The sequence below is a fragment of the Trachurus japonicus genome, chromosome 7, assembly GCF_045865225.1.
Source record: "Trachurus japonicus isolate A0001 chromosome 7, Traja_1.0".
Classification (NCBI taxonomy): Eukaryota; Metazoa; Chordata; class Actinopteri; order Carangiformes; family Carangidae; genus Trachurus; species Trachurus japonicus.
In genome coordinates, this window is record NC_140913.1 from 33,326,057 (window position 1) to 33,353,503 (window position 27,447).

General features: G+C 44.1%; 1 protein-coding gene across 4 annotated transcripts in view; it reads left to right on the forward strand.

Moving 5' to 3' along the window:
* The window catches only part of nfatc2a (nuclear factor of activated T cells 2a), a 37,007-nt gene continuing 9,560 nt past the window's right edge, over positions 1-27,447 (forward strand). Inside the window, exons 1-10 of one of the 4 annotated variants that reach the window (XM_085782940.1) lie at positions 1-132; positions 2,675-3,337; positions 4,153-4,519; positions 5,293-5,461; positions 11,447-11,649; positions 12,096-12,268; positions 15,518-15,658; positions 19,690-19,745; positions 20,648-20,807; positions 21,482-22,225. In XM_085782940.1, the coding sequence (XP_085639066.1) occupies positions 75-132; positions 2,675-3,337; positions 4,153-4,519; positions 5,293-5,461; positions 11,447-11,649; positions 12,096-12,268; positions 15,518-15,658; positions 19,690-19,745; positions 20,648-20,807; positions 21,482-22,225 (2,734 nt within the window). In that variant the 5' untranslated portion in view covers positions 1-74. Of the gene's footprint in view, positions 133-1,570; positions 1,737-2,674; positions 3,338-4,152; positions 4,520-5,292; positions 5,462-11,446; positions 11,650-12,095; positions 12,269-15,517; positions 15,659-19,689; positions 19,746-20,647; positions 20,808-21,481; positions 22,226-27,447 lie in introns of those variants that run through there. The other 3 variants (XM_085782937.1, XM_085782936.1, XM_085782939.1) reach the window with 3 other exon arrangements.

Below are 27,447 nucleotides of genomic sequence, written 5' to 3' on the forward strand. Positions count from 1 at the left end.
TTTTCCCCCCACCAACTTTTTATTTTATTTTTTATTTTTTTATTTTTTATTATTTTTCACCTTTTTCTCTCCAGATGTTTAGAGATACTTGGAGGCTGGCACAGTACCACACCATGAGGTCGATGGATCAAGGTACTGCTGAAGTGTTGTGATTATCTGGTAATCAACCCATTTGATTTTCAATCGATAGAGCAGAGTGTTAGCCTGAGAGTGTGTGTGTTTGTGTGTTAGAGAGAGTGTGTGTTTGTGTGTGTGTGTGTAGCTGATGTTGTTGGGATGTTGATGTTTGTGCTGAAACACGCTGCGCGTCCATGGAAACACCGGAGAGTGTAATGATAAAATACTTTAAATGTTTTAGGGTACATTTTGGATTAATACGATTTATAACCATGTTTGTCAGGTTTTTAATTTAACATTTTTATGACACGAGTTTAATAACGAGGGGAAGAATGTCTCTATTCATGTCACGTGAACTCACCTGACTGTATACAGATGTTTTTAACGCAATAATTAAGATTTTAACACTTTTTCCTTTAATTAGACTCATGCAATAAGTCTAATGGTGTTAATGTTGTGTTTAACTGATTGTCACTATGTAATATCGTGGGTTTTTTACATTATCGCCGTCGGTTCTGGTTCATTTGGGTCAGACACGGTTAACCCGTTCCGTTCCGTTCCGTTCCTCCACTATAATGAAAGGGGCGTTTGTGTGTAACACCGTCACAGACCGAGCAGAGCGGAGCGGAGCTTCACGCTGCACATGTGTGGTTTGTGCTGACAGAGCAGGCAGGCCGTCGGCCCAGTGGGTGGAAGGCCACAGCTGGAAGGAGGGAGGGAGGAACGCCCTGTTGCTGCAGATGTTGCGCCGCGCGCTGCGTAAATCTGGGGGTTCCCTCCGCGTGCGTGCGTGCGTGCCGTGCGTCCTCCTCATCCAACAGGAAGTCCACCAAACAGAGCAGAGACGGTGTTTGACGTGTGCTTTAAACGTCTCAGTGATCTTTTATCCCCCCTCCTCCCCTCCTCCTCCTCCTCCTCCTCCTCCACGAGCTCTGACAGCTGTGCGTCAGGTGAGGAGCCGGAGCGCGCGCTGCTGCGTCAGTGCCGCCTGTCAGACACCCGGGGGCAGCACGAGGCTGTTCTCAGCCTCATCTGTCTGTTAATTCATCCCCAGCTTCACTTTTACCTTTTTTTTTTTTTTATAAACCTCCTCCTCCTCCTCGTCGTCCTTCCTCTTCCTCGTCGCATGATCACCGATCAGAGGTGATAAAGGTAAAGGTAAAGGTAAAGGTGATGTCGACGGAGCTGAGCTGAACTGAACTGAACTGAACTGAACTCAGACCCGCCTTCGTCTGAAAATAACTGCGGCGGCGGAGCTGAAACAGGAAACTTGAGCTTCACCTCCTGCAGCAGCTTCACCGATGCATCAGTTGACACTTGAACAGGTTCCCCGAGCGCAGCAGCAGCAGCAGCAGCAGCAGCAGCAGCAGCAGCAGCACCTCCTGCTCCTCTTCCTCCTCCTCCTCCTCCTCCTCTTCCTCCGCCGCGGCTCTCCGTCCGTCCGTCCCTTCCTTCACCCCGAGGAGAAAACATTTATAGACAGATGAGCACTTTCTACGACGACAACGACCTGGAGGAAGAGCTGAGCCGAGTCCACTACCCCGATGAGGATCTGCAGTTTGAGTACTTGTTTGAGTACGAGCCGCCGAGCAGCGACTTCGCTGCGGGAGAGCAGCAAGGTTTGTCCCGTTGTTGATCGGTCCAGGCTTCACGGTTCAGCCGCTCTGCTCTGCTCTGCTCTGCTCTGCTCTGGGTCATTAGTTCTCTGTGGTGGAAAATGTTTGATTTATGATTTATGATTATTATTAATGAAGGAGAGAAACAGGAAGTAAGTTGCACAGGGTTTTGATGTGGGCTCTGATAACCACGTGAGGAAATGTCAACATTAAGAAGAAGTTGAACTTGTGTGTGCAGGTTCATGTTGTAATGATGATGCTGAATGTCTCTGGTTGTGATTAGAGCAGCAACAATTAATCAATTATTAAATCAATCGTCCACTATTTTGATAATCTAATAATCAGTTTGAGTAGTTTTTTTTTAAGGAAAAAAAAGTCCAAATTCTCTGATTTCAGCTTCTTAAATGTGAATATTTCTGGTTTCTTTGTTCCTTTATGACAATAAACTGAGTCTCTCTTTGGTTTGTGGACAAAACAAGACATTTGAGGACGTCGTCTGGTGGTTTGGGAAACACTGATTGATATTTTAAAACATTTTATTGACCAAATAACTAATCGATTAATCGTTAATAGTAAATAATCGACAGATTAATCAATGATGAAAATAAATGTTAGTTGCAGCCCTAGATTAGTTGTTTTGTCAATAAAATGTTGATCAGACGACGTCCTCAAATGTTTTGTCCACAAACTAAGAGAAATTCAGTTTATTGTCATAAAGGAACAAAGAAACGATATTCACATTTAAGAAGCTCAGATCAGAGAATTTGGACTTTTTTCTCTTTTAAAAACTACTCAAACTGATTATTAGATTATCAGAACAGTTGACGATTGTTGATCGATTAAATGTTGCAGCTCTAAACTCATCGATTAATCGTTTACATCATCGACAGATTAATGGACAATGAGAATAACTGAGTGTTTCCCTCTCTGCTCCTCTGCAGATGACCCCAACCTCGCGTCTCACAAAGTCCTCAGCCCCGAGTCTGAGCAGGCGTTCCCGCTGGAGGACGCCTCGCCGTACGGCCTCAAGTCCTGCAGCCCCCCCTACGGCGGCGAGCACCACCACCACCACCACCACCACGGCGCCGAGGTGCTGTCGGCCTACGTGGAGCACCAGGACGCGGTGGCGAGGAGCTTCCTGGACAACGGCAGCACGCGGCCGCCGGGCCTGGCCCTGAGCCCGCGCATCGAGATCACGCCGTCCCGCGAGCACTACCACAACCACGGCCGCGGCGACTCGCTGCAGAGCCAGCACCTGAACATCAGCCCGCGGCCCACGCTCACCGTGCCGGGCCACGACAACAACAACCAGCCGTACCGCGAGCCGCAGTGCCTGAGCCCGGCCAGCAGCAACTCCTCCACCAGCTGGCACTCGGAGAGCTACTCGCCGTGGGCGTCGCCCTGCGTGTCCCCCAGCAGCGGCGGCGGCCAGAACAACAACCCCGGAGACCTGTGTCCGCGGCTGCAGAACATCCACACTGGCGGCTCGCCCCGCACCTCGCCGGGCACCTCGCCGCGCAGCGCCGGCCTAGTAGGCGGCGAGGACGGCCTCGGCCACCGCTCGCCGTCCCCGAGAGCCGGCTCGCGCTCCACCTCGCCGCAAGGTAAGGCTGGCTGGGACGATACGCTGTTTCCTCCCGATTCGATTCTTCTATGATTTTTTTGGATGCAGATTCGATTTAAAGGGATAAGTTCAACATTTTTAGCAAATTGGTCCATTGCCATAATCCCTGTAGTCATAGCAGTAGGTTTGTTAGGTTTAATTGTCGGTGCAAGCTGTTTTTAGAACGGCGGAGCAGAGCCGTGAGCTGCTCAGAGCTACGCTACGGAGGCTCATTGGATTTCTTGGTTTCCCTCATCAAACTCATCAAATACACAATCCAACAACTCCACAACGCTCTGGTGGACAAGTTGTGACCTGCACATTCACCACGCTATGAGATAATAACAGAACGTTACCACACAGAGTTGTTTTAGAGTCAAATACAGAGACTGCTTGATGAAAAACTGTCCCTGAAGGCAACATGCATCAGTGGTTTTGCATGAATTTCCCTCTAAAACAACTCTGTGTGGTAACGTTGTGTTATTATCTCATAGCGTGGTGAATGTGCAGATCACAACTTGTCCACCAGAGCGTTGTGGAGTTGTTGGATTGTGTATTTGATGAGTTTGATGAGGGAAACCAAGAACCATGAGCCTCCGTAGCGTAGCTCTGAGCACGATCACGGCTCTGCTCCGCCGTTCTAAAAATAGCTTGCACCGACAATTAAAGGTAACGAACCTACTGCTATGACTATAGGGATTATGATATATATATCATATATATACTATTCCAGGAAACATACTGTATATTTCCCCTCCAAAATATTGCAATACTTACGTGAATCGATTTTGTTCTCCCACCACTCCCTGTCACTAGGGAAACGCACCTACGACATGTACAGGAACCCGGCGCTGGTCGCCGCCGGACACCGCTCCCGCAGCCCCTCCCCCCACGGCGGCAGCCATCACCACGACGACCACGGCATCATCGGCGCCGGCCACTACACCACGCACGGCGGCAGCCTCGCCGACGCCATGAACGGGTTCGGCGGCGTCCAGCCGGGCCTCATGCCCACCAAGATCGTGAAGAAGTCCAACCAGGTTTACACGCTGTACCCGGATAACCACGGCGACGGGAACCACCTGGTGTCATGTGACCAGGACATCAAGACCAAACCGGCCGCCGAGCCGTTCTTCGTCATCCCGCAGATCTGGTCCAAGCCGCTCGTCCCCAGCATCTGCAGGTAAAAGGAGCAACAATCAATCGATTAATCGCACAATGAGGACTATTAAATTAATCGTCAACTATTTTGATCATCTAATAATCGGTTTGAGTAGTTTTTTAAGAGGAAAAAAAGTCCAAATTCTCTGATTCCAGCTTCTTAAATGTGAATATTTCTGGTTTCTTTGTTCCTTTATGACAATAAACTGAGTCTCTCTTTGGTTTGTGGACAAAACAAGACATTTGAGGACGTCGTCTGGTGGTTTGGGAAACACTGATTGACGTTTTTCAACATTTTATTGACCAAACAACTAATCTAGGGCTGCAACTAACGATTATTTTCATTATCGATTAATCTGTCGATGATGTAAACGATTAATCGATTAGTTGTTTGGTCAGTAAAATGTTGAAAAACATCACACCAGACGACGTCCTCAAATGTCTTGTTTTGTCCACAAACCAAAGAGAGACTCAGTTTATTGTCATAAAGGAACAAAGAAACCAGAAATATTCACATTTAAGAAGCTGGAATCAGAGAATTTTGACTTTTTTTTTCTTTTAAAAACTACTCAAACCATTTATTAGATTATCAAAATAGTTGACGATTAATTTAATGGATTATTGTTCGATTAATTGTTGCACCTCTAAACTAATCGACAGATTAATCAACAATGAAAGTTATCGTCCCTAAAAAGGAGCCTGGAAGTCAGAGTTTATAACTTTTCATTTACACGTCGTCGACATCGTCCACTCATTCTCTGTCTGTGTGTCTCTGTCTCTGTCTGGTTGGTGCAGCATCCCCGTGGCCTCGCTGCCTCCGCTGGAGTGGCCCATCCCCAGCCGCACGGACCAGTACGAGCTCCACATCGACGTGCAGCCGAAGCCTCATCACAGAGCTCACTACGAGACGGAGGGGAGCAGGGGGGCCGTCAAAGCCCCCACAGGAGGACACCCGGTGGTCCAGGTACGAACTGAACAAGGTCCAGGGCTCAAACTGGTCAGGTCAGAGTTAAGTTAAAGGGATAGTTCACCCAAAATTGAAATTTCACTCATTATCTCCTCCCCCTCATGTGGACTAAGGGCTGGGAGAAGTTTCAGAGTCCTCCGTGGCTTCTCTGAGTTACAGGGGGTCTCCGTGCAGCACTGCATGTCCATATAACGGTTGCAAATGGATACCAACTGTCTTCGTAACAAAAAGGCACACCAAAAAACATCCAAATACCTCCATGCTGCTTGTATGTAATGTCGGACAGACAGACATTACATACGAGCAGCATGGAGGTATTTACGTTCAGTGGCAGCGTGACGCAGGGGCGGACTGGCCATCTGGACGTTCTGGAGAATACCAGAACGGCCGGTGCTGCAGGACGGCCGCCGGCCGCTGCGCAGCCGTCACAGTTTTGTTTTTACTGTTGTTCCATGTCCAGACCAATGGCAACTACACAAAGAACTTTCAACCGGATGTGCAGAAGTCTTTTGTTTGGGTCGGTCCACCGGACAAAACGATTTACGCCACACATGCGAGCCAGATAAGCTCATGGGAAGGGCAGTAGTCACTACCGCTTTTGTCCACAGGGGTCGCCAAAATCAACACAAAATGAAAGTTTTTTATACTGTAGATGTTAGAACTTGTTATGTTAAGTTCATTGAAGTTAAGTTCATTTAAGTTACAGTAAGTTAAGTTCATTGTCCCCAGAGGAAAATTAGTTTTGCAGGAGAGTTCGTTTGATACAGAAGGACGACATAAAACCGAAGCAACGATAAAACAACTCACATATTCGATGTCAGGGAAAGTAATTTCAAAGCCAGTACAAATCAATAATAGAAAAGAATAGAATAGAATAGATTGTCTTTCTTTATTGTCATTCAGACATTACATCAAGATCTATTATAGAACGAAATTACGTTTGCATCAGGCCACAATAAAACAAACGTACGAAAAAAGTAATAGGTAATATAAGTGCAAATAGTCCAGGATAAGTGTCAGTGCTGATCAATATTGAGCAAATCAATATCATCCTCCAGTCCTACATACGTACAGGTGGAGATTAATGTTTCCAAACCAGAAAATAAGACAACACAGGAGACAGAGAGTCGTCAACAGAGTTAATTAGTCTTCTCTGGACTTTTTTTTTTTAATTATTTTTTGAAGTGGTGTTAAAGGCTCCATTTATGAGCTCTGAGTGAAGACATGAAGGCATGTTGTCAGGCCGCTCCGTTAATTATCCTTCTGGTCTGGGAGCCTGAGGCAGCCCTGATGGGAGGGGGGGAGAGGGGGGTTGCGTGTAATGGTATTTCCTACTCATTATGCACTCAGCTGTTAATGCTGCTGCTGCTGCTGCTGCTGGTGTAAGTGTTTCTGCCCCGCGGACAAAACTCCTATGAAAATGACTGTAGATGAGTGAGTGATTGAGTTTCTTCTCATCACCGCTCCTTTTCCCCCTTTTTTTAATCCACTTTTTGGGAAAACAAATCACACACTTAACCTCCAGACACACACACACACATAAACACACACACACACACGATGACACAGTGTAACCGCCCTGTGGCTTCATCACAACCCTCACAACTGAACTCAGGTCAGTGACGAACACAGGCCTCTCTGATTTCTGTTATTTGACTTCCATCCTTAAAATAGAGTCTGTTGCCGCTGCCGCTGCGTCCTGACCACACACACACACACACACACTGATACACACACACACACACACACTGACACACAGACAGATCAGTGTTCACGTTGTCCTCTCACTTCCTCTTACACACTTGTGTGTTTGTTGACTGTGTGGGAGGGAGTCGTTCAGTATTATAGGAAGCCGACTTCACTTCAAGCGCCGTAAAAACCCTCGTATTAGTAGACAGACAGACAGACGGACGGACGTAGAGACGTAGAGAAACCGATCACAGGCTGCGGTCCAGAGACGGAGGGAAGGAAAAGAGGGAAGAAAAGAAAAAGAGAAGAAGAAGGAGAAAGTTTTCTGATATAATTTCTCTCTCACACTGTGAATCCAGTGTCGTCGTAGTAGTAGTAGTAGTCGTAAAGTATTTTAGACGACTAGTTACTGGTACAAATGCACTTTTAAATCTGTTGCTCCTGCACTTTTGTATTTTATTTCATTTGCAGAGGGATATCTGCATAGTTGCAACACAACAGCACAGACTATATAATAATAATCTTTATCTTATGTATACAAAGTATCAGTATCAGTATTTTTTTTTACATTATTGTGGTAACACTTTCTATGAAGACCACATCTATACTGCATTATGAGCGTACACAAGCATACATTATTAACTTATGATCCTTCATGGAGTATTATAGCATATGAGTCGTAGTATAATGTATTATAAGCCCCATCAGTTTATAACCAGTCAAGAGTACTCATAATAAGACACTTGGATTTATAAGTCATTATTAGCTAGATTCATAGTTATAAATAACTGTTGATATAGTGCATTATGTGTGTTTATGAATGTAGTAATAATGCATTATGATTGATTATAATGAGCATTATAATTCGGCTCATAATGCACTATAGATGTGGTCTTCATAGAAAGTCTTATATTATTATTATTTTAAATCATTATTATGACTATTATTATCAAGTGTGAAGCACCACGTATGTGAATATGTGTTCTGTGTATAATCTGTGCAACTCTAAAGTTGTTTTCATATAAGTATTTATTAGTTTTGTCCCTTCTCTGTTTTATTTTATTTTATCTTATTTTATTTTTATTTAGTTGCCGGTACAAATGCACTTTTTAAATCTGTTGCTCCTGCACTTTGGAAGGAGGACAAAATAGTTGTTGTATAAAAATGAAAAACAGCTCTGACACAGTTAGAGTTACGGTTTTCCGCCGCGTCGTTCCAAGAATACATCCCACTTCCCCTTTTTCTTTGTGTCGCCGTGGCAACGCTCCCAAGCTGTTGTTGTTGTTGTTGTTGGTGATGATGATGGTGGTGGTGGGGACTCGTCTGGAAGTGAAGTAAAAGTCGCCGCCCTGAGGTCAGCTCTGCCTCGGCCAATCAGACGACGGTCCGGCCTCGTTCGCCGCGGCTGCACTCCTTCACCTCGCCATCGCTCCCTTCTTCCTCCTCTCCTTCTCCTCTCCTCCTCCTCCTTCTCTCCCTCTCCTCCTTCTCCTCCTCTCCTCCTCCTCCTTCTCTCCCTCTCCTCTTCTTCCTCTCCTCCTCCTCTCCCTCTCCTCCTCTTCTCCTCTTCTTCCGCTCCTCCTCCTCCTCCTCCTCTCCTCCTCCTCCTCCCTTCCTCCTTCTCCTCTCCTTTTCCTCACCTCATCCCCCTCTCCTTCTCCTCTCCTCCTCCTCCTTCTCCTTTCCTCCTCCCTCTCCTCCTCCGCCTCCTCCCTCCTTCCCTCCCTCTCTCTCTTCCTCAGCCTTGTACCCTCCACTTTACTTTTCCTACGCTGCTGCTCTGTCATGACTCACTGCTCCTGCTCTACTGCCATGACAACCGGCCCCGACCGCTCACATGGCCCCGTCGAGTGTTTGCAGTCGGCTTCCTCTCTCTCTCTGTGTGTGTGTGTGTGTGTGTGGACCTGGCCTGCTCCTCCACGTTGCCATAGTTTCTGCTTACACTCGGCAACAGCTGCTGACTGTCGGATCTTCATCATGTCACACAGACAATGACAGAGACACAACTCTTCTTGTTTCTCTCTCTCTGATGCCACCTCCTCCCTCCTCCTCTCCTTCTCCTCCTCCTCCTTTCCTCCTCCTCCCTTCCTCCTCCTCTCCTCCTCCTTCTCCTCCTTCTCTCCTCCTTCTCCTCTCCTCCTTCTCTCCTCCTTCTCCTCTCCTCCTCTCCTTTCCTTCTCCTCTCCTCCTCCTCCTCTCCTTCTCCTCTCCTCCTTCTCCTTCTCCTCCTCTCCTCCCTCTCCTCATCCTCCTTTCCTCCTCCTCCTCTCCTCCCCTCCTCTCCTTCTCCTTCTCCTCCTTCTCCTCATCCTCCCCATCCTCTCCTTCTACTTCTCCTTCTCCTTCTCCTCTCCTTCTCCTCCTCTCCTTCCTCTCCTCCTCTCCTTCTCCTTCTCCTCCTCCTCTCCTTCTCCTCCTCTCCTCATCCTCCTCTCCTTTCCTCCTCCTCCTCCTTCTCCTCTCCTCCTCCTCCTCTCCTCCTCTCCTTCCTCTCCTCCTCTCCTCCTCCTCCTCCTCCTCCTCCTCCCTTCACCCTTTAAATAAATAAACTGTATTTCCGAGGAAGTCCGACCGACTCACCGCTGTGGCATCTCCTCGTACCCGCAGCAGCGTCTGTTTGCTTCATCATCCTGCAACCGGTTTATTCAGTGATAAAGGTGACAAACCAGATGCAACGTCGGTGATGCTGCTTTGTGGTTTTTGCAGGTTTTGCTCAGGCTAAAAGTAGCTTCTCTCTTAGTTTTTCCTCTCCTTCACTATCTCTCTCTCTCTCTCTTTCTCCAGTCTCTGCAGAGAGAGAGAGAGATTAAACACCGGTCAGTCTTTAAGAACAGCTCTGCAGGCTGAATAACGATAGAGCAGGTTTCAGGTAAAACACTCCACACTTTGTTTAGTTTATTTGCACAATTTATTATAAAATAGAAAATCTAAGAAAAAATAATAAGAAGAATGAGGTAGAAACCAACTCTAGACTAAAGTGAAATAATTTACCTTAATAACATAACATACAAACGATGGAAAATAAAACAAAGTAAAACAGCAAAGAACTGTGCGTTAAAGGGATAGTTCAACATTTTGGCAAATTTGGCCTACTCCACAACGCTCTGGTGGACAAGTTGTGACCTGCACATTCACCACGCTATGAGATAGTAACAGAACGTTACCACACAGAGTTGTTTTAGAGGAAATTCATGCAAAACCGCTGATGCGCGTTTTTCACCAAGCAGTCTCTGTATTTCCCTCTAAAACAACTCTGTGTGGTAACGTTCTGTTACTATCTCATAGCGTGGTGAATGTGCAGGTCACAACTTGTCCACCAGAGCATTGTGGAGTTGTTGGATTGTGTATTTGATGAGTTTGATGAGGGAAACCAAGAAATCCCATGAGCCTCCGTAGCGTAGCTCTGAGCAGCTCGCGGCTCTGCTCCGCCGTTCTAAAAATATCTTGCACCGACAATTAAAGGTAACAAATCTACTGCTATGACTATAGGGATTATGGCAATGGGCCAATTTGCCAAAATGTTGAACTATCCCTTTAAATACAAGAATAAAAGAAAAAATAGATTCACAAAACATCACAAAACCTGAGTTGTGCGCTACAATCTTTTGTAGTTAGAGCGTGGCGTGTTTAAAGCTGCACTTCAGACTTGTCATGACTGCTTTGTTGTGACATCACAACGTTACAGAAACACTCATGGCTCATTTTAAAGCAAATTCTCCAAGGACAAAGGTGAGAAAATACATTATCGTCCACCTTTTGCATGCAACGAGACAGAAGTTTACATGTGTAAAACACATCACATCTAAACAAAACCACAAACCAGCTACATTTAAGTATCTGCAGAGAAAGAGAGAGACATTAAAAACCAGTCAGACTGAGCTGGTAAAGACATTTTCAGCCCCCCCCCCCTCGGTGAAAGTGGGAGTGAGGATCCCTGCTACATTCTTCCTCTCTTCTTCTTCTTTTCCTCTCGGCTCGGTTATGAAAGAGCTGGTAGAGAAGAGGATGTGAGCTCTGCGCTGGCCGCTGTTCAAGGCTCATCGTCGTCGACGGTGGAAGACTCATGCGTTTACACGTGGGTCTGACACTGATTAGCCACCTCGGGGGGGGGGCAACATCTGGAAACAGGCTACGGAGAAACACAAGCAGTTTTAAAGTGACTCAAACATTTCCTCCGTACAGAACTGTTGAGTCGTCTGACAGCAGGAGTTTCGACTGAAAAAAAAGAAAAAATGGAAAGAAAAGAAAAGAAAGAAAAGTATCAAGTTTCTTCTTGTGTGTGTGTTTTTGCAGCTGCACGGCTACAGAGGCAAGGAGCCGCTCGGCCTGCAGATCTTCATCGGTACGGCCGACGAGCGCATCCTCAAGCCGCACGCCTTCTACCAGGTCCACCGCATCACCGGCAAGACGGTCACCACCACCAGCTACGAGAAGATCATCCACGGCACCAAAGTCCTGGAGATCCCGCTGGAGCCCAAGAACAACATGAAGGCAATGTGAGGACGGACTCTGCTTTTTCTCTCTCATATAAATTGTTGCTTATATATATATATATATTAGGTATGTCACAATTGGTACGATTATTGTCAGAGAAATAATCACGGTGTTACGATTATCACGATTATTATGCATTAATTAATTTCACAACACTATGAATGTGTAAAATCAAATGTAGTCAAAATATAATTACATTACTCATTGTTTACACAAAATATTTCAAGTATCTATTAATATTATGACCAATTCTTAATCTCACAGGGGAAGTGTTTGAAATATTCAGGTCATGAATTGTCATCTATACCAAATGTTTGTGTTATTTTAATCGTTTTTTGTTTTGTTTCGCTTTTTTTCTTTAATTAAAAATGACACGCTAACATTTAAATCTCTACCAATTCAATGTTACGTTAGTTAAATGGACCAGTATCTGTGCATTTACCTGTAGAATCGACTGCGCCGGGATCCTGAAGCTCAGGAACGCCGACATTGAGCTGAGGAAGGGCGAGACGGACGTCGGCCGGAAAAACACCCGAGTCCGGCTGGTGTTCCGCGTGCACATACCTCAGCCTGGAGGACAGCATGTCTCTCTGCAGGCCGCCTCGCATCCCATCGAGTGCTGTAAGGAAACGGCTTTTTACATTTTCTCTGTTTCTCTTCTGACTGAATAAAGATAGAGCTTTAGGTTTCAGGTAAAACACTCCAATTGCACAATTATAAAATAGAGAATCAAAGAAAAATAATCTGGAATGCAAAGTGAAATAATTTACCTAAATAATGTAACATACAAATGATGCAAAATAAAACAAAGTAAAACAAATGTGAGTTAAATACAGAAACAAAGAAAAAATCGATTCACAAAACCTGAGTTGTGCACTACAATCTTTTGTAGTTAGAGCGTGACGTGTTTAAAGCTGCACTTCAGACTTGTTGTGACATCACAACGTTACAGAAACACTCATGGCTCATTTTAAAGCTAGTTTTCCAAGGACAAAGACGAGAAAATACATTATCGTCCACCTTTTGCATGCAAAGAGACAGAAGTTAAGGTACAGGTACATTAAAAAACTAAATATATCACATCTAAACAAAACCACAAAAAAAAGTGATATTATAAAACCTAAATCTGACATTGAAGTGTTAGGTCTACAATACGGGACCATGTTTTGAAGCCGTGACACAGAGCAGGCTTTATGAAATGTGCTGCAGGCTGCTGATGTTTTCATCAGTTAACAAAACTTTATACAAAATAAACATCATAAAAAGGAACCTGCATTCAAATGAGCTGGGAGCTCTGGCCGATCGTCCCCGAGTCCTGGACACAAAGACGTCTTTATGCAGCCAGGGCGTCCATCCAGTAGGTGGGCGCTGTGTGTGTGTGTGTGTGTGTGTAGTAGTAGTAAAGTCAGTGTTTGGGTCCATCAGTACATGTGTACACAGTGTTATTAAAGCACCTGGTGTAATCAAAACTCAAACAAGAAGGGCTCTTTATCTAACGTCAACCGACACCAACACCAACACATAGGATTCACAACACGGTCTGTGTGCGATACGCTGCTGCTGCTGCTGCTGTCATTGTAATTATTCATCATGACACACAATACAATAATATCACTTTATAATCATTGTCTCCATCTGTTTCCCCATCGCAGAGAGAAAAAAAAGACAGAAAAAACAGCCCTCGTCGCTTCCCGTCTGCTTTAAAATGACCAGTTTCTTTCTGTCAGTAACAAACCAATCAGGCGTAAAGTTGCTCACAATGACACCTACAGTGCATCTGTCACTGCCGCTGTGTGTGTGTGTATATTTGTGTATGTGTGTGTGTCACGGTGCGTTTGAGGAGACGCGTTCCCCCCTCGGTGTCATCCTCTCTTGTTTTAACCCGATCAAAGGTCAGAGCGTTTGTTTGTCGACGCCTCGGTGAGCGTGGAGTTTCAGCTGCTGCAGGATGAGGAAGCAGCGGACGACTGGCGCTGTCCGAGTCATATCACTCACTTTAACACTTTAACACTTTAACATTAACATTTCCCTTCTTTATGATCTGATCTATGCTGAGTCAGGCTGTTTCAGCGCTTCACTAAAATACCAATGTGCAGCTTTTCATAAAAACCCAGCCTGATGTGTTTAGGATCTCTGCTAGAAGCCAGTCTCCAGCTCTTCACGTCAGTAGGTCGTGTTACCATTGTGAGACGACTCATTGAAATGAATGAATGACTCAAAAAGTCGAAGCGTATTTCTTTGAAGAATGATTCATTATAATTGCATTTTACAGTAAATTCTATCTTATATTGTTCTAGAAATACCAGTCTCTGTAAACGTTCACCTCCACTGGCCATTATATTTAACACACACAACCATAATCTCATGCTGCAGTGTTGATTCCATAATGGTCCACTGTTGCCTCAAGGCAATTTTCTATACAACAGGTGCATTTTAACAAGTTTCCATTATTTAATAAGCTAATAAATTGCATTGAACTATTAAAAATTAAACTTTACTAGTCTATTAGTGTAATTTTTTTTTTCCAGACGAAAAAGGGCCGTTTCCTTTAAAAAAAAAGTCTCCAAAATGGGTTTCAGTGTGGCTTCCTTAAAGTCATGTGATAAATTAAAGCATTGTTATTGGTTCTCTATGGTCTTCTCTCTTTTTTAAAGTATTACAGCATTAAAAGCATTGTGGAGATGTGACAGGCCAAAAATATGGTTTGTTGCCTGAGGGCAACACGGTACCATATTAATATTCAGGGCTGTTGCATCAGACTGTTTCACTTTGTTTGTTCTCTTACTGTAAATAAGTTTAATTTCAGGCTTCCCCTCCTCCTCCATCCTACTTCCTCCTTCCTTTTTGTGATTGATGTGATTGATGTTGCTGCTTATTAAAACTGAGAGGAGGGTGAAACAGGGTTTTGATAGTAGAATGACTCAGCAGCAGCAGCAGCAGCAGCACCTTTCTATTGTTGCACACACGTCTCACTTCTTGGTAACAGGTAGCTGTACACAAAACCCAACAGAGAGCTTTCAGATGAAGTGTGACATGTTTTCCCACTGTTGAGTTAGAAACAGTTTTTGCCGCTTTGATCTCTTGAATGATCCGATCATGAAATGTCAAAGGTAATATCTTTAATTCGTCTTTTTATAATCCCACCAATGAAAAAGAGAAGCAGAACTGAAGATTTTTTGTCTTTTTTTTGTTGCAGAAAACACACAAAAAAAACAGCCACAGAAATAGTTAAAGCAGAAGTAAGCGATATTTTTATGTTAATATAAGTCTTAAATAGTTATATCTTCCGACAGCAATCACTTACATAGAGTGTTTGGACCGAAACACGGGTCTGTCAGTCCCTCTGCTCTGCTCTGAGCCGAGGAGAAAACTTTTCTTGTATCCTACAAGTTTTATCCAATGAGGAGAGAGAACGGCATGAAGGGCTGTGTGTGCAGCCAAGAGATGCGTGTGAATGTGGTGACGTAGGGACGAGGACCAATAGAGCCATGACGAGGGCGGGGGCTGCTAACTCCGTCGGCTGACAAGACGTTATGGTGCGTTCAAGGCAACTCGTAACTCCTGTTTTTTCGACCTGTGAAGTCGTACCAGTTCGATCTGGTGCGAGTTCACGGGTCGGAAAAACACGAGTGGCCGTTATAGTGCACTTTCACAGGCATCAGGTCGGAGAAACACGAGTTGTGGGTTGCCTGGAACGCTACAAAGTCATAAGTCGTGACTTGAAGCTGTAACTTACGGTTTCAAAAGCCTGCCTGGAACGCAGCATTAGCCAAAACGACCGGATCGCTTACTTCTGCTTTAAATTATTTATTTATTATGAGAAGTGGTACGTCACAAGTGTTTATTGTGTGTTAATGTGTCTCTCCACAGCTCAGCGCTCAGCACACGAGCTTCCCATGGTGGAGAAGCAGGACATGGACAGCTGCTCGGTGCTCGGCGGCCAGCAGATGATCCTCACCGGGCAAAACTTCAGCTCCGATTCCAAGGTCATTTTCACGGAGAAAACCCAGGGTGAGTGACGTCAACACACACACATGCACGAGTGTTGTAGTCAAGACCACGTAACCTGAGGCCGAGTCCAAGACCATCACTGTATCCAGTCCCAGTCCTCATAATAATCATAAACAAAAATAAAATGCTTAACTTAAAGGGACATTGTGTATCTTCTCCTGTTATCTATTCATGAAAATCAATTATTTGGTTCTTCAGTCTGTTTTCCATTAATCAGTAATCCCCCCATCAACAAAGTGAAGTGTTCCTTTCAGCTCTGAATTAGCCGTTCATATCATTCATATCTACATGGAGCGGTAAGCTCGGTGCTGCTGCCATGTGGTGTCGCCATGTTTTTACGTTCAGTGGCAGCGTGACGGTAGGAAACCACGGAAACTCAGCGGAGACACCAGACGGAGCTGTCGGCTCAGGTCGAGGTGGCGTCTGTGAAAAGTCACCACGGTAACGCAGTGAGGAGGAATGGAGCGTTACACTGATGCTGCATTCACCTGCAGTCGGGCAGACGGCCGTCGCTAACATACCGGATGTCATTTTAGTCACAGAGGTCCAGAGAAAGCCGGTAAAACGTGGGTCGGGTAAAACAATACGACATCGCCATGACAACATATTGTCACGTGTATTGTTTTGCCTCGTGCTGACGGACCTCTTGTTTACATAGAGGCTTGTTTATGCCTTTACGTGCAGCGGCTGTCGTCCGTCTGCCGTCTTTCACGTGAATGCAGCATGAAAAATACGATTGAGTTGCTTGAGATCTACAACCACAACGCTAGATGGGAGGAATTCCTACACAATGTAGCTTTAACTTAACTTAACTCTCCCGTTTACATCTTTTTATCCGACCAGTTGATGTGTACATAACATACAATTAAACGAGTGTATTGTTATTTTGAGAAACGGCGTTAAAACGGGGGAAACAGTAACTTTTTTGATTGATTAGTCGTTACTAAAAGAAGTAGCACTGTTACTCCCATCACTGGTCTTGAGGAAAAATGAATGAAGTCGAGACTGAGACAAGACTAAGACTTTGAAAACGTGGTCTCAAGACCGAGTACTACTACAACACACACACATGTACACATGCACACACACACACACACACACAGCAGCTCCAGTATTTAGGTCAGGCTGCGATGCCAGGAAAGCAAACTGAAAGTGACTGAAACCTGTAAAAGGTTGTGTGTTGCTGTGGTGTGTGAGCATGTGCTGGCTCTGTCACAGTGTTACCACAACATGAGAGATAACAATGAGTCATGAGCTGCAGCCACGTCTGTGTAGCCAGTTCACAGATTCTCTCTGTCTCACCAGCCTTCATTGTATATAGATGGAGCCGCACGACTTTCATTTGCATGATCCAGATGATAACGCCGCGGCCTCGCTTCCTTTTGCCCTTTTCTTTCCTCCCTGACTTCCATGATGTCTTATCGCTGCTCAGATGGGCCTTTTGTTGTGTGATTAATGGTTCTGTGTGTCACATGAAATGTTGTTTCATGCACGTTTGTTGGCACTTATGAGTGCGTCTGGATGGAGCTGGGCAGGATTTACTTTTACGTCCCTTGATGGAGATTAAATGCTTTTCTTTTTTAAACCTATTATGTAATGTCAGAGGAGTAATGGAAATTATGATTCTCTGTCTTCTAATCTTTTTATGAAAAAAATGTATAATGTGATAATGGAGTTAGGTCAGTTGCTAAAACAACTAATTTATTTGTATTTTATAATTCTCCAGTGTTGATTCATGAGAAGATCTAAAAAAAAAAACATCTCAGTGTTAGTTTTCCATCTCCTCTCTCTTTCAGCTTCTCTCTGGAGCTCTAGTAACAACAGGTCGGTGTGAGCCAATCAGAAGAGAGATGGCTCTGAGCCTCTCCTCTGATTGGCTGACTGTTTTCTGACTGATCCAATAAAAATAGAGGAACGGATTACAGAATAAAACACTCAGAGAAACCAAAAATCCTGCAAAGTGTAGTTGGATGGTTTTGTCCAGGTGGTGGTGAGGGGGGGCGGGGCTTAGTTGTGACATCACAAAGTGACAGGAAGTCCTGACGGCTGGTTTTAAGGCTCAGTTTCTGAATACAGGCTGTGTGCATTTCTCTGTGGACTGAGGCTTTGATACTTTCACAGTATTAATATAGAACCTAGAGCTGCTTTATAATCACACTACACATGGACATCTACCTTTATACTGTATGGAGCTTTAACACAAACATCTACCTTTATACTGTATGGAGCTTTAACACAAACATCTACCTTTATACTGTATGGAGCTTTAACACAAACATCCACCTTTATACTGTATGGAGCTTTAACCTTTTCAATGGAGTATTTCAGGCAGTCTACTGTTTATCACCTGCTGTAAATCATGCAGGGCTCTATGGTTATGAATGGTTATGTAAAAACACTTTTTTATGTTTTTTATGGACAGAATCAGTTTTTTACTGCCTGATATTGTGACTCACTGACTCCACTGCCGTCTGTCTGAGAGCTCAGAGAGTTTTGGCCTCAAAAAAACTTGGACCCCAGGCTTCCCGGGGTTCCCTGCCCGTGTGTTACGACACGCAGCAGTAATGGACAGTGAGACAGAGAGACGGAAAAAGAAACTCCTACGGAGAGAGAGAGAGGGAGAGAGGGATTGCCATTGTTTTGGAGAGTTTCTGTATGACACAAAGTTCTGGACGAGCTGCAGCTGTGAAATCCCTCCGAATGAGAGACAGCTGGACGAAGAGGAGGAGGAGAGGAAAGCTTCCCGGGCCAAGTCGAGCCTCCTCCTCCTCCTCCTCCTCCTCAGTCAGTCGTCTTCAGGGGGAGTACAAGAGTCGGGGTATCCCCTCCGAGTTAGAAACGCAAACAAATCCCAACGCCAAGAAAGCAGCAATCATCACGTTCTGTCGGGGAAGTGGAGAGAGTTGATCATAAAAATATACAGTTTAAAACAAAAGTTGGCTGCATCTTCTCCTTCTTCTTCCTGCTGACTCATTTCAACCATGTGTTTTTCATCAGCGATCTGAGAGAGAGGGTTTCCCACCTACAGTAACAGCAGCAGCACATGTCCTATCATGTGTTCGGGCCACATGGAGTTTACGTTGCACTTTTTGGGGGGGGTTTTTTGTGGCTTTTTTTAACCTTTTCACCCAAGTGACAGTTTAACTGTGATGTGATGAAGTGTGATGTAACCTGACATGGAACAGAGAGAAATCCAGACGCTCGCCGCCGTTCTCCTCCAATGTTGTGTTTCTGCTTCCCACATTAACGTCCAGTCAGTCAGTCAGTCAGTGCTGCGTTCAAGAGCAGACAGGTCACCACGGAAACATCAGCTGTGATTTAATCTACAGCCACAAACAGGCTGTTTGTTTTTTTTTTATATTAATTTAATATTAAAACACACACTGCAAAAACTCAAATATCTTACACCAAGAATATTTGTCTTATTTCTAGTCAAAACGAATCTCATTATACTTAAAATAAGACTCATCACATTAAAAAGTAGCTTCTTTTTAGACACTTTTTACTTCTTTCAAGCATATTTTCACTTGAAATAAGTAGAAAAATCTGACAGTGGAGCAAGTTTTTCTTCCTTATTACAAGCACAAAAAACTTTGCTTTCACTGGCAGATTTTTCTACTTATTTCAAGTGAATATTTGTTTGAAACAAGTGAAAATGATCTAAAAACAAGTTAATTTTTAGGTGATGAGTCTTATTTTAAATGGAGAGAGATTAGTTTTGACTAGAAATGTGACATTTTGACAAGAAAAAGGACAAATGTTCTTGGAAAGATTTTGAGTTTTTGCAGTGGAGTCAGAGTTGTCTGTGCATCTCCTCTATAACAGGACGGAGTCGCTCCTCCTCCTCCTCCTCCTCCTCCTTCTCCTCCTGCTGTGGGATTGTGGGGTTTGATTCAGCAGCATTTTCCAAAACGTACAGATTAAATAAAGATCTGCAGGTTTTAACCGGTGTCTTGAAACAATTAACCTAAAACTTTACTGCAGCGTTAATCACCACATTGTTTGACTTGAGGTTTTCACTTTCTCTCCAGACGGGCAGCAAATCTGGGAAATGGAGGCAACGGTGGACAAAGACAAGAGCCAACCTGTATGTATGGTTATTATTATTAATATACATCTGACTATAGATATATATATATATATATGTATATATACAGTAGCATCATGCAAAAGTTTGTCCCCCCCTGGTTTAAAATGTCTGTTAATGTGAACAGTTCATCAAGTGGAAGATGAAATGATCTCCTAAAGACATAAAGTTACAGATGACACATTCATTTTACATTTTAAACTATATAAATGTATCATTTATTTTCATCTTTTCCATGTTTAAACCGACTGTTTCCCCTTTGGAAATTATCTCAGTATGTAAACAGTAAATATCTTGTCTGATACCTTGGTCAAAGTTCTCTGAGAGCTCAAGTCTCCTGGGTTTCCCATTCTTCTGCAAGCTGCTGCTTTGTTTCCCTTTTTCACTCTGACACTGTAGAAAACAAAAATAATACACTGACATTGATTAAAATATTGAAATAAAAGAGTTTTTCATGTTTAACTTTATGTCTTTTGGAGATCATTTCATCTTCCACTTGATGAACTGTTTTAACATTAACAGACATTTGGACCAGGGGGGGAACAAACTGTCCAAAGGTTTCAGGCAGTATAAGTAAAGTAAAGATGGTTTCATGAACCGTCTTTATTTATGTATTAACTCCATCCAAAGTCAACAGAAGGAAACCTCCTTGTACACCTTCTTGTGAATTAAAACTGTTTATTACGACACTGGCTGTAATGTCCGGGTCGTTGTCACGCTGCAGAGTAAATGTAGAACGGTGCTGCGTAACGAAGAAGAGTCTAAACATCTTGAAGGGCCTAAAGCTTTTGCACAGTGCTGTAAAAACCACACAGAAACATGTGAGTTGTCATGAATCTGGGATCAGTTTCACTTCACTCGGTGCTCTATTGTCTTGTCTTGTGTTGTGTTGTGTTGCGTAGAGCATGCTGTTCGTGGAGGTGCCGTCCTACAGAAACGCGTCCGTGTGTCATCCAGTCAAAGTCAACTTCTACGTCATCAACGGCAAGAGGAAGCGCAGCCAGCCGCAGCACTTCACCTTCACACCGCTGGGATGTAAGACCGCTGCTCAGCCTCTCTGTGGTATGATGATGATGATGATGATGTCACACACTGTCACATAATAGAGCGTGTTGCCAGTTGCTGACGTCAAAACCCTGAAGTTTATCACTACACGGCGCTGGTTCCAGGAAAAGAAAGTGAATGGGATTTCTGCATTGTGTTTTGGATTGATGACGTTGGTAACGTTGTGTAATTATCTCATAGCGTGGTGAATGTGCAGGTCACAACTTGTCCACCAGAGTGTTGTGGAGTTGTTGGATTGTGTGTTTGATGAGTTTGATGAGGGAAACCAAGAAATCCCATGAGCCTCCGTAGCGTAGCTCTGAGCAGCTCACGGCTCTGCTCCGCCGTTCTAAAAATAGCTTGCACCGACAATTAAAGGTGACGAACCTACTGCTACGACTATAGGGATTATGGGCCAATTTGACAAAATGTTGAACTATCCCTTTAAATACAACAATTAAGAAAAAATAGATTCACAAAACATCACAAAACCTGAGTTGCACTACAATCTTTTAGAGCGTGACGTGTTTAAAGCTGCACTTCAGACTTGTTATCACTGCTTAGTTGTGACATCACAAAGTTACAGAAGCCCTCATGGCTCATTTTAAAGCTAATTTTCCAAGGACAGAATAATTATTATTATTAGGAAACGAGCACCCATGTCTAACTCTAACTGTTCTGTCTCCGTCCAGCTCCGTCCATCAAGACCGAGCCTCTGGACGAGTACGAAGCCGACCACATGGTCTTTGCGATGCCTCAGATCTTGGGTCTGTCTCCTCACTCCTACTACCACGGTCCCCGCGGCGGCGGCGGAGGCGGTGGCGTCCTCCACCCAGACAACGGCCTGTTGCCGGGCCTGGCGTCCTGCCAGCGCCTCAGCTCCAGCCTGACCAATCAGGACGCAGCGCGCTTCCAGCAGCAGAGCCCGGCCATCGTCTACTCCCGTGGCGGCGGCGGCGGCGGTGGGAAGAGTCTGAGCGGCGGCCCCGGCCTCTACCAGCAGCAGAGCGGCGTGATGATCCCCGACCCGCACCGCTCCGTCCTGGTCCACACCGGCTCCCCGGCCCAGTCCGGCGCCGGCGGCCAGCACCCGTCCATCATCCAGTTCTCTCCGACCAACCACCACCAGCTGCTCCGCGCCGGCGAGCCGCAGCCTCTGGCGCCGCCGCCGCCCGACGCCCAGCAGATCATCTACTGCGACGGCTTCTCCCCGCAGGCCGCCGCCGTCTCCCCCGCCACGCCGCCGCCGCCGCCGGCCCACGCTCAGCAGCACTATCCCACCGTCACCGTCATCCAGCAGCAGCAGAAGAGCCGCGGCCAACAGGCACAGCCGCCGGCATCACAGCAGCCGCCGCCGGCGCCACCGGGCGACGGGCAGCGGCGGGTGACGGTGAAGGAGGAGAACCTGGACCAGGCCTACCTAGATGATGGTGAGTGTAAGTTGCTGCTTTTATTCTCTGAGTGAGTGTTGAGTCGTTTACATGCAGCGTCTGAGTTCTGTCCTCGTCAGCACTGCAAAAACTCAAAATCTTTCCAAGAATATTTGTCTGTTTTCTTGTCAAAATGTCTCATTTCTAGTCAAAGCGAATCTCTTTCCACTTAAAATAAGACTCATCACATAAAATTTTACTTGTTTTTAGATCATTTTCACTTGTTTCAAACTAATTTTCACTTGAAATAAGTAGAAAAATCTGCCAGTGAAAGCAAGTTTTTTGTGCTTGTTTCCAACCGGACGCGGCGGTTCAGGCTGAAAATATATTAGAGCTGCAACAATTAATCGAACAAGAATCGATTATTAATCTTCAACTATTTTGATCATCTAATAATCAGTTTGAGTAGTTTTTTAAGAAAAGAAGTCCAAATTCTCTGATTCCAGCTTCTTAAATGTGAATATTTCTGATTTCTTTGTTCCTTTATGACAATAAACTGAGTCTCTCTTTGGTTTGTGGACAAAACAAGACGTTTGTGGACAAAACAAGACATTTGAGGACGTCGTCTGGTGGTTTGGGAAACACTGGTTGATGTTTTTCAACTTTTTATTGACCAAACAACTAATCGATTAATCGTTTAATTAAATGATAATGAAAATAATCATTAGTTGCAGCCCTAGATTAGTTGTTTGGTCAATAAAATGTTGAAAAACATCAATCAGTGTTTCCCAAACCACCAGACGTCGTCCTCAAATGTCTTGTTTTGTCCACAAACCAAAGAGAGACTCAGTTTATTGTCATAAAGGAACAAAGAAACCAGAAATATTCACATGGTTTGGGAAAACACTGATTGATGTTTTTCAACATTTTATAACATTTTATTGACCAAACAACTAATTAATTTATCGAAAATGAAAATAATCGTTAGTTGCAGCCCAACAATATATCCACAAATTCCTAAAATATCCTTTTTTTTTAATAAAACACATCTCTCTGGTCGTCACTGTGTGAAATACACCCATCGGTGCCACATGCATCGTCCAGTTTCAGTCCGATTAAGGCGAATACATGCAGAAGAAAACCGATTCAGTCGTCCAGTTATAGGACATATCGGATTTAGGCAATAATTAGTTTTTTTCAAACTGTACTGAGTGTGAAGAGGTTGGACACAGACAAACAGACAGATGTGACAGATGTGTGCAGCCGCAGCGTCGATCCGAAACAATTCAAGGATATTTACAGTTTCTGCTCCGCGTCCTCGTGTCCTGCTGCAGGACGGAGTGAAGTGAAGTATCCCTGTGAACAAAACGTCAACAGAACAAGCTACACACTGTTAAAACAATCCGATGCCAGAGGTGGAAATAACAGGGATTATGACTCATGTGTTTATACTTAACGCTTGTCAGGCTCATTACCCTCTGACAGAATTAATGTCAGGCCACATCCAGAGGTTGAGCTCTTCCTCTTCCTTCAAGTTTTTTGTATTTGGATTTAAAGCTTTCGACTAAATCACATTATAATAAGTTTTATAATAGAAGAGAAAATGATGCAATATTTTTCTTTTTCCCCCCTCTGTGTCCGTCAGGTGGAGGTTTTCATTAGTTTGAGGTTTGTTCATACGGACTGAAGAGAGGGAGGGAGAAAAAAGTGTCACTCTCCCGGCCGCCTCGACATGTTGACACTGTTATGAAGTGAAAAACAACTTCCATGGCAACCATTGTCAAACAGTGGAACGGCGCTGCCTGGGAGAGCTGGGGAAAGCCTCTTTGTTTGTTGTAGTTGGCCGGCGTTCCTCCTTGGCCTTACGCCCCCCCTGATTCTGTCGGAGGGAAACCCACCAGAGGATTAGCTTTTTTTCCGACCGCTGGATTCTGCCAATCTGGCACAAGAAATTCCTATTTGCAGCTGCTCTAACCTCCAGAAATCCATCCCAGCCTGATCCCTGTAAGATAGCAGCAGCAGCAGGAGGAGGAGGAGGGCCGGCGCTGCGCAGGAAAAAGGAAAAGGCGCTGTGTGTGTGTGTGCATGTGTGTGTGTGTGTGTGTGTGTGTGTGTGTTTGTGTTTCAATGGAAAAAATGAAACGAAGAAGAAGAAAAAAGAAAAAAACGTGGGCCAGCGATGGAATTTGTGTTTTTTGGACGCGGCTCGCAGGGTTTCCCTCCGCAGTAAACAGCAACGGGGCTGTGAGCTGAGTTTGTGAATTAACAAGGACGAGTCGCTCTGACTTGCTGCAGCTTCGTTTGAACACTTTTATTTTAATCCAAAAGCAGATTTTAACCCCTTCCTGGATGTTAAAGCCCCAGTGTGTAACTTATTTGGCTTTTTATGATCAAAAATCAAATCTGTCTTTCATAAATACGTATTTCACTGAAGTGGAATCACAGCCGCATACAAATAAAAGCTTTCTCATACCTTAGAATGAGTTGTTACAAGTCGTTACAAATACATACTGCCGAATACGTTCAGATATGCAACCGCACCGCTAGATGATATGGAGGCTCATGGGATTTCTTGGTTTCCCTCATCAAACTCATCAAATACACAATCCAACAACTCCACAACGCTCTGGTGGACAAGTTGTGACCTGCACATTCACCACGCTATGAGATAATAACACAACGTTACCAGACAGAGTTGTTTTAGAGGGAAATTCATGCAAAACCACTGATGCGCGTTGCCTTCAGGGACAGTTTTTCATCAAGCAGTCTCTGTATTTCCCTCTAAAACAACTCTGTCTGGTAACGTTGTGTTATTATCTCATAGCGTGGTGAATCTGCAGCTCACAACTTGTCCACCAGAGCGTTGTGGAGTTGTTGGATTGTGTATTTGATGAGTTTGATGAGGGAAACCAAGAAATCCCATGAGCGTCCGTAGCGTAGCTCTGAGCAGCTCACGGCTCTGCTCCGCCGTTCTAAAAACAGCTTGCACCGACAATTAAAGGTAACGAACCTACTGCTATGACTATAGGGATTATGGTAATGGGCCAATTTGCCAAAATGTTGAACTATCCCTTTAACTGTACTTTGTCCCCCAAAAGCCAGAAGTTGCAGGCGATCTTTTATTAAAGCAAAAAAAGAAAAGAAACCATGTGTCCCCCTCGCTGCAGGTGGAAACCCACCGGGTCTGGTTGTCACCTCTAACAAACAGGGGGACTTCCCACATATTCAAAACATCTTTTTTCTTTTTGTCTTTGTCAGACAAAAGTGTGAGAAGATAAATAAGGTCAGAAAAATCCCTCCGGTGACGAGGTGTGATCCCGACCACAAAAAAAAACAACCTTTCTCTTTCTTTCTTCAAAACGCGGCGGGATCATCAAAGATCAAACGCAACTTCACCGAAAAGCGAGATTGTCAACATCACTCATCGAGACGTCGTGTGTAGTCATTTTTGGAAACAGAAGGGAGGGAGAGGGGATAGAGGGGGAGGAGGAGGAGGAGGAGGAGAGAGGGGGTGATGATGCCACATCCTGGTATCGTCACAGTGTTGTGGTCGATAACTGTCACATCTCTGAGGCTCCTGAACCGTGTCAACCTTCAACCTACTGTCACCACTCTTATAAGGCGAGACACTAACAGGCAGTGACATTGTTTTTTCATGCACCGATCAATTTTGAGATTTTGGGGCTATTTTGCTTCCTTATCATGTCTTGAAATGGTAGAAAATCCACATTAAGGTTTTTATTTTACTTCATTTCGTCAGTAGATTTCTCCTAAAGTCACTAAAAGTTAGTCTGTCCCATGTCATGTCAGGTGTCATTGTAAAGCTCTCTCTCTCTCCTGAACAATGATGTAGGCTCAAATATTATCATTTCCTTTGTATCGGCAACAAATCGTGAAAGTATGATTGACAATAACAATCTATGTAATTTTTAAAGGCCGTTTTCTCAGAAAGAGTTTTTCAGACTCAGACACTGAGCTAGAAATCTCCACTTCAGCAGCACTTACAGACACCAAACCTTCCAGTTTGATCCCTTTCTATATTCTGAAGGTTTTTACAGAGGGGACCTGTAGTGTCTCAGCTTAAAATGAAAAGACTCTTTCATTTCGTCGTTACTCAGGCCTGGTTGGTGCATAATCTCTTCCCCACACACACAACCCAGTTTGTTTGGTTTGAGCCGTATTTAATTTTTATTTTTTTATTTTTGATTCCCATGAATTTAAAAATAAGAAACCTGTAGGAACGTGCCGTACCTTTGGACCTGAGAGGGCAGGAATGTCTGCATGGCATTCACCGGCTCCATGCCTAAGTAACAACATAGTTTTAGAAGAAAAACACACAACAAGAAGAAAAGAGAAGGAGCGAGCCACTGGCGAAGCAGAGCGACAGATTTAGTGGGTGTGGAATAAAGCCCAGAGGCAGCGGAGCAGCTGAAATTGTTCCAGCAGGTAGAGATCAGGGAAAGGAGAGATAAAGCACATAGCAACAGCGCCGGTGGACACGCATTAGTCTCAGCTCACTTCCATCACACACACACACACACACACATATATACACATATACACACACTTAGCATTGTTTAATCTAGTGTGCAACAGTTGGTTCATGTGCACAGATGTACAGTTTTAAAAGGCTGCGATGTTTCTGATCGGATCTCACTGTGACGGTGAATCTGTATGCAAAGTAGAGGTAGGAGCTAAATACTGACACACACTGTTGATAAGCTGCTTTAATACTTTATTATATAATCAAGAGATCTGTCTTATTCTATTTTATTCTATTTATTGATTCTTTCTCATTCTTATATCATCTTGATTTACCACTAATGTGCTGAACACGACTAAATGTCATTGTATATTAATCATACAATGACATTAAAGGTGTCTTACTATCTCATCTTATCTTATTGTTAACATGCTAAACACCTTGTAGCGACACATTATGTAACAAAGTTGCATTATGTAATAATGTAATTCATTTTCACGTCATGATGTAATAATCTGCCACATTTTGTAATAAAATTCTTAGGTAATAATAAACTTTGCCACATTTTTTAATAAGTTTTTACTGGATATATTGCATTAGTTATCACAAAATGCGAGTGTTGCACTTTTTTACATAGAAAATGTAATAATTCGGTGCATTATTATGTAACGACTTATTACAAAATGCGGCAACAGTTCATTCATTCATTTATTCATTCATTCATTCATGTGAACCAGACTTTATGACATCACAATGACACGTTACAGTAAATGTAGCATCTGAAACCAATGTGAGGTTTTTAGTC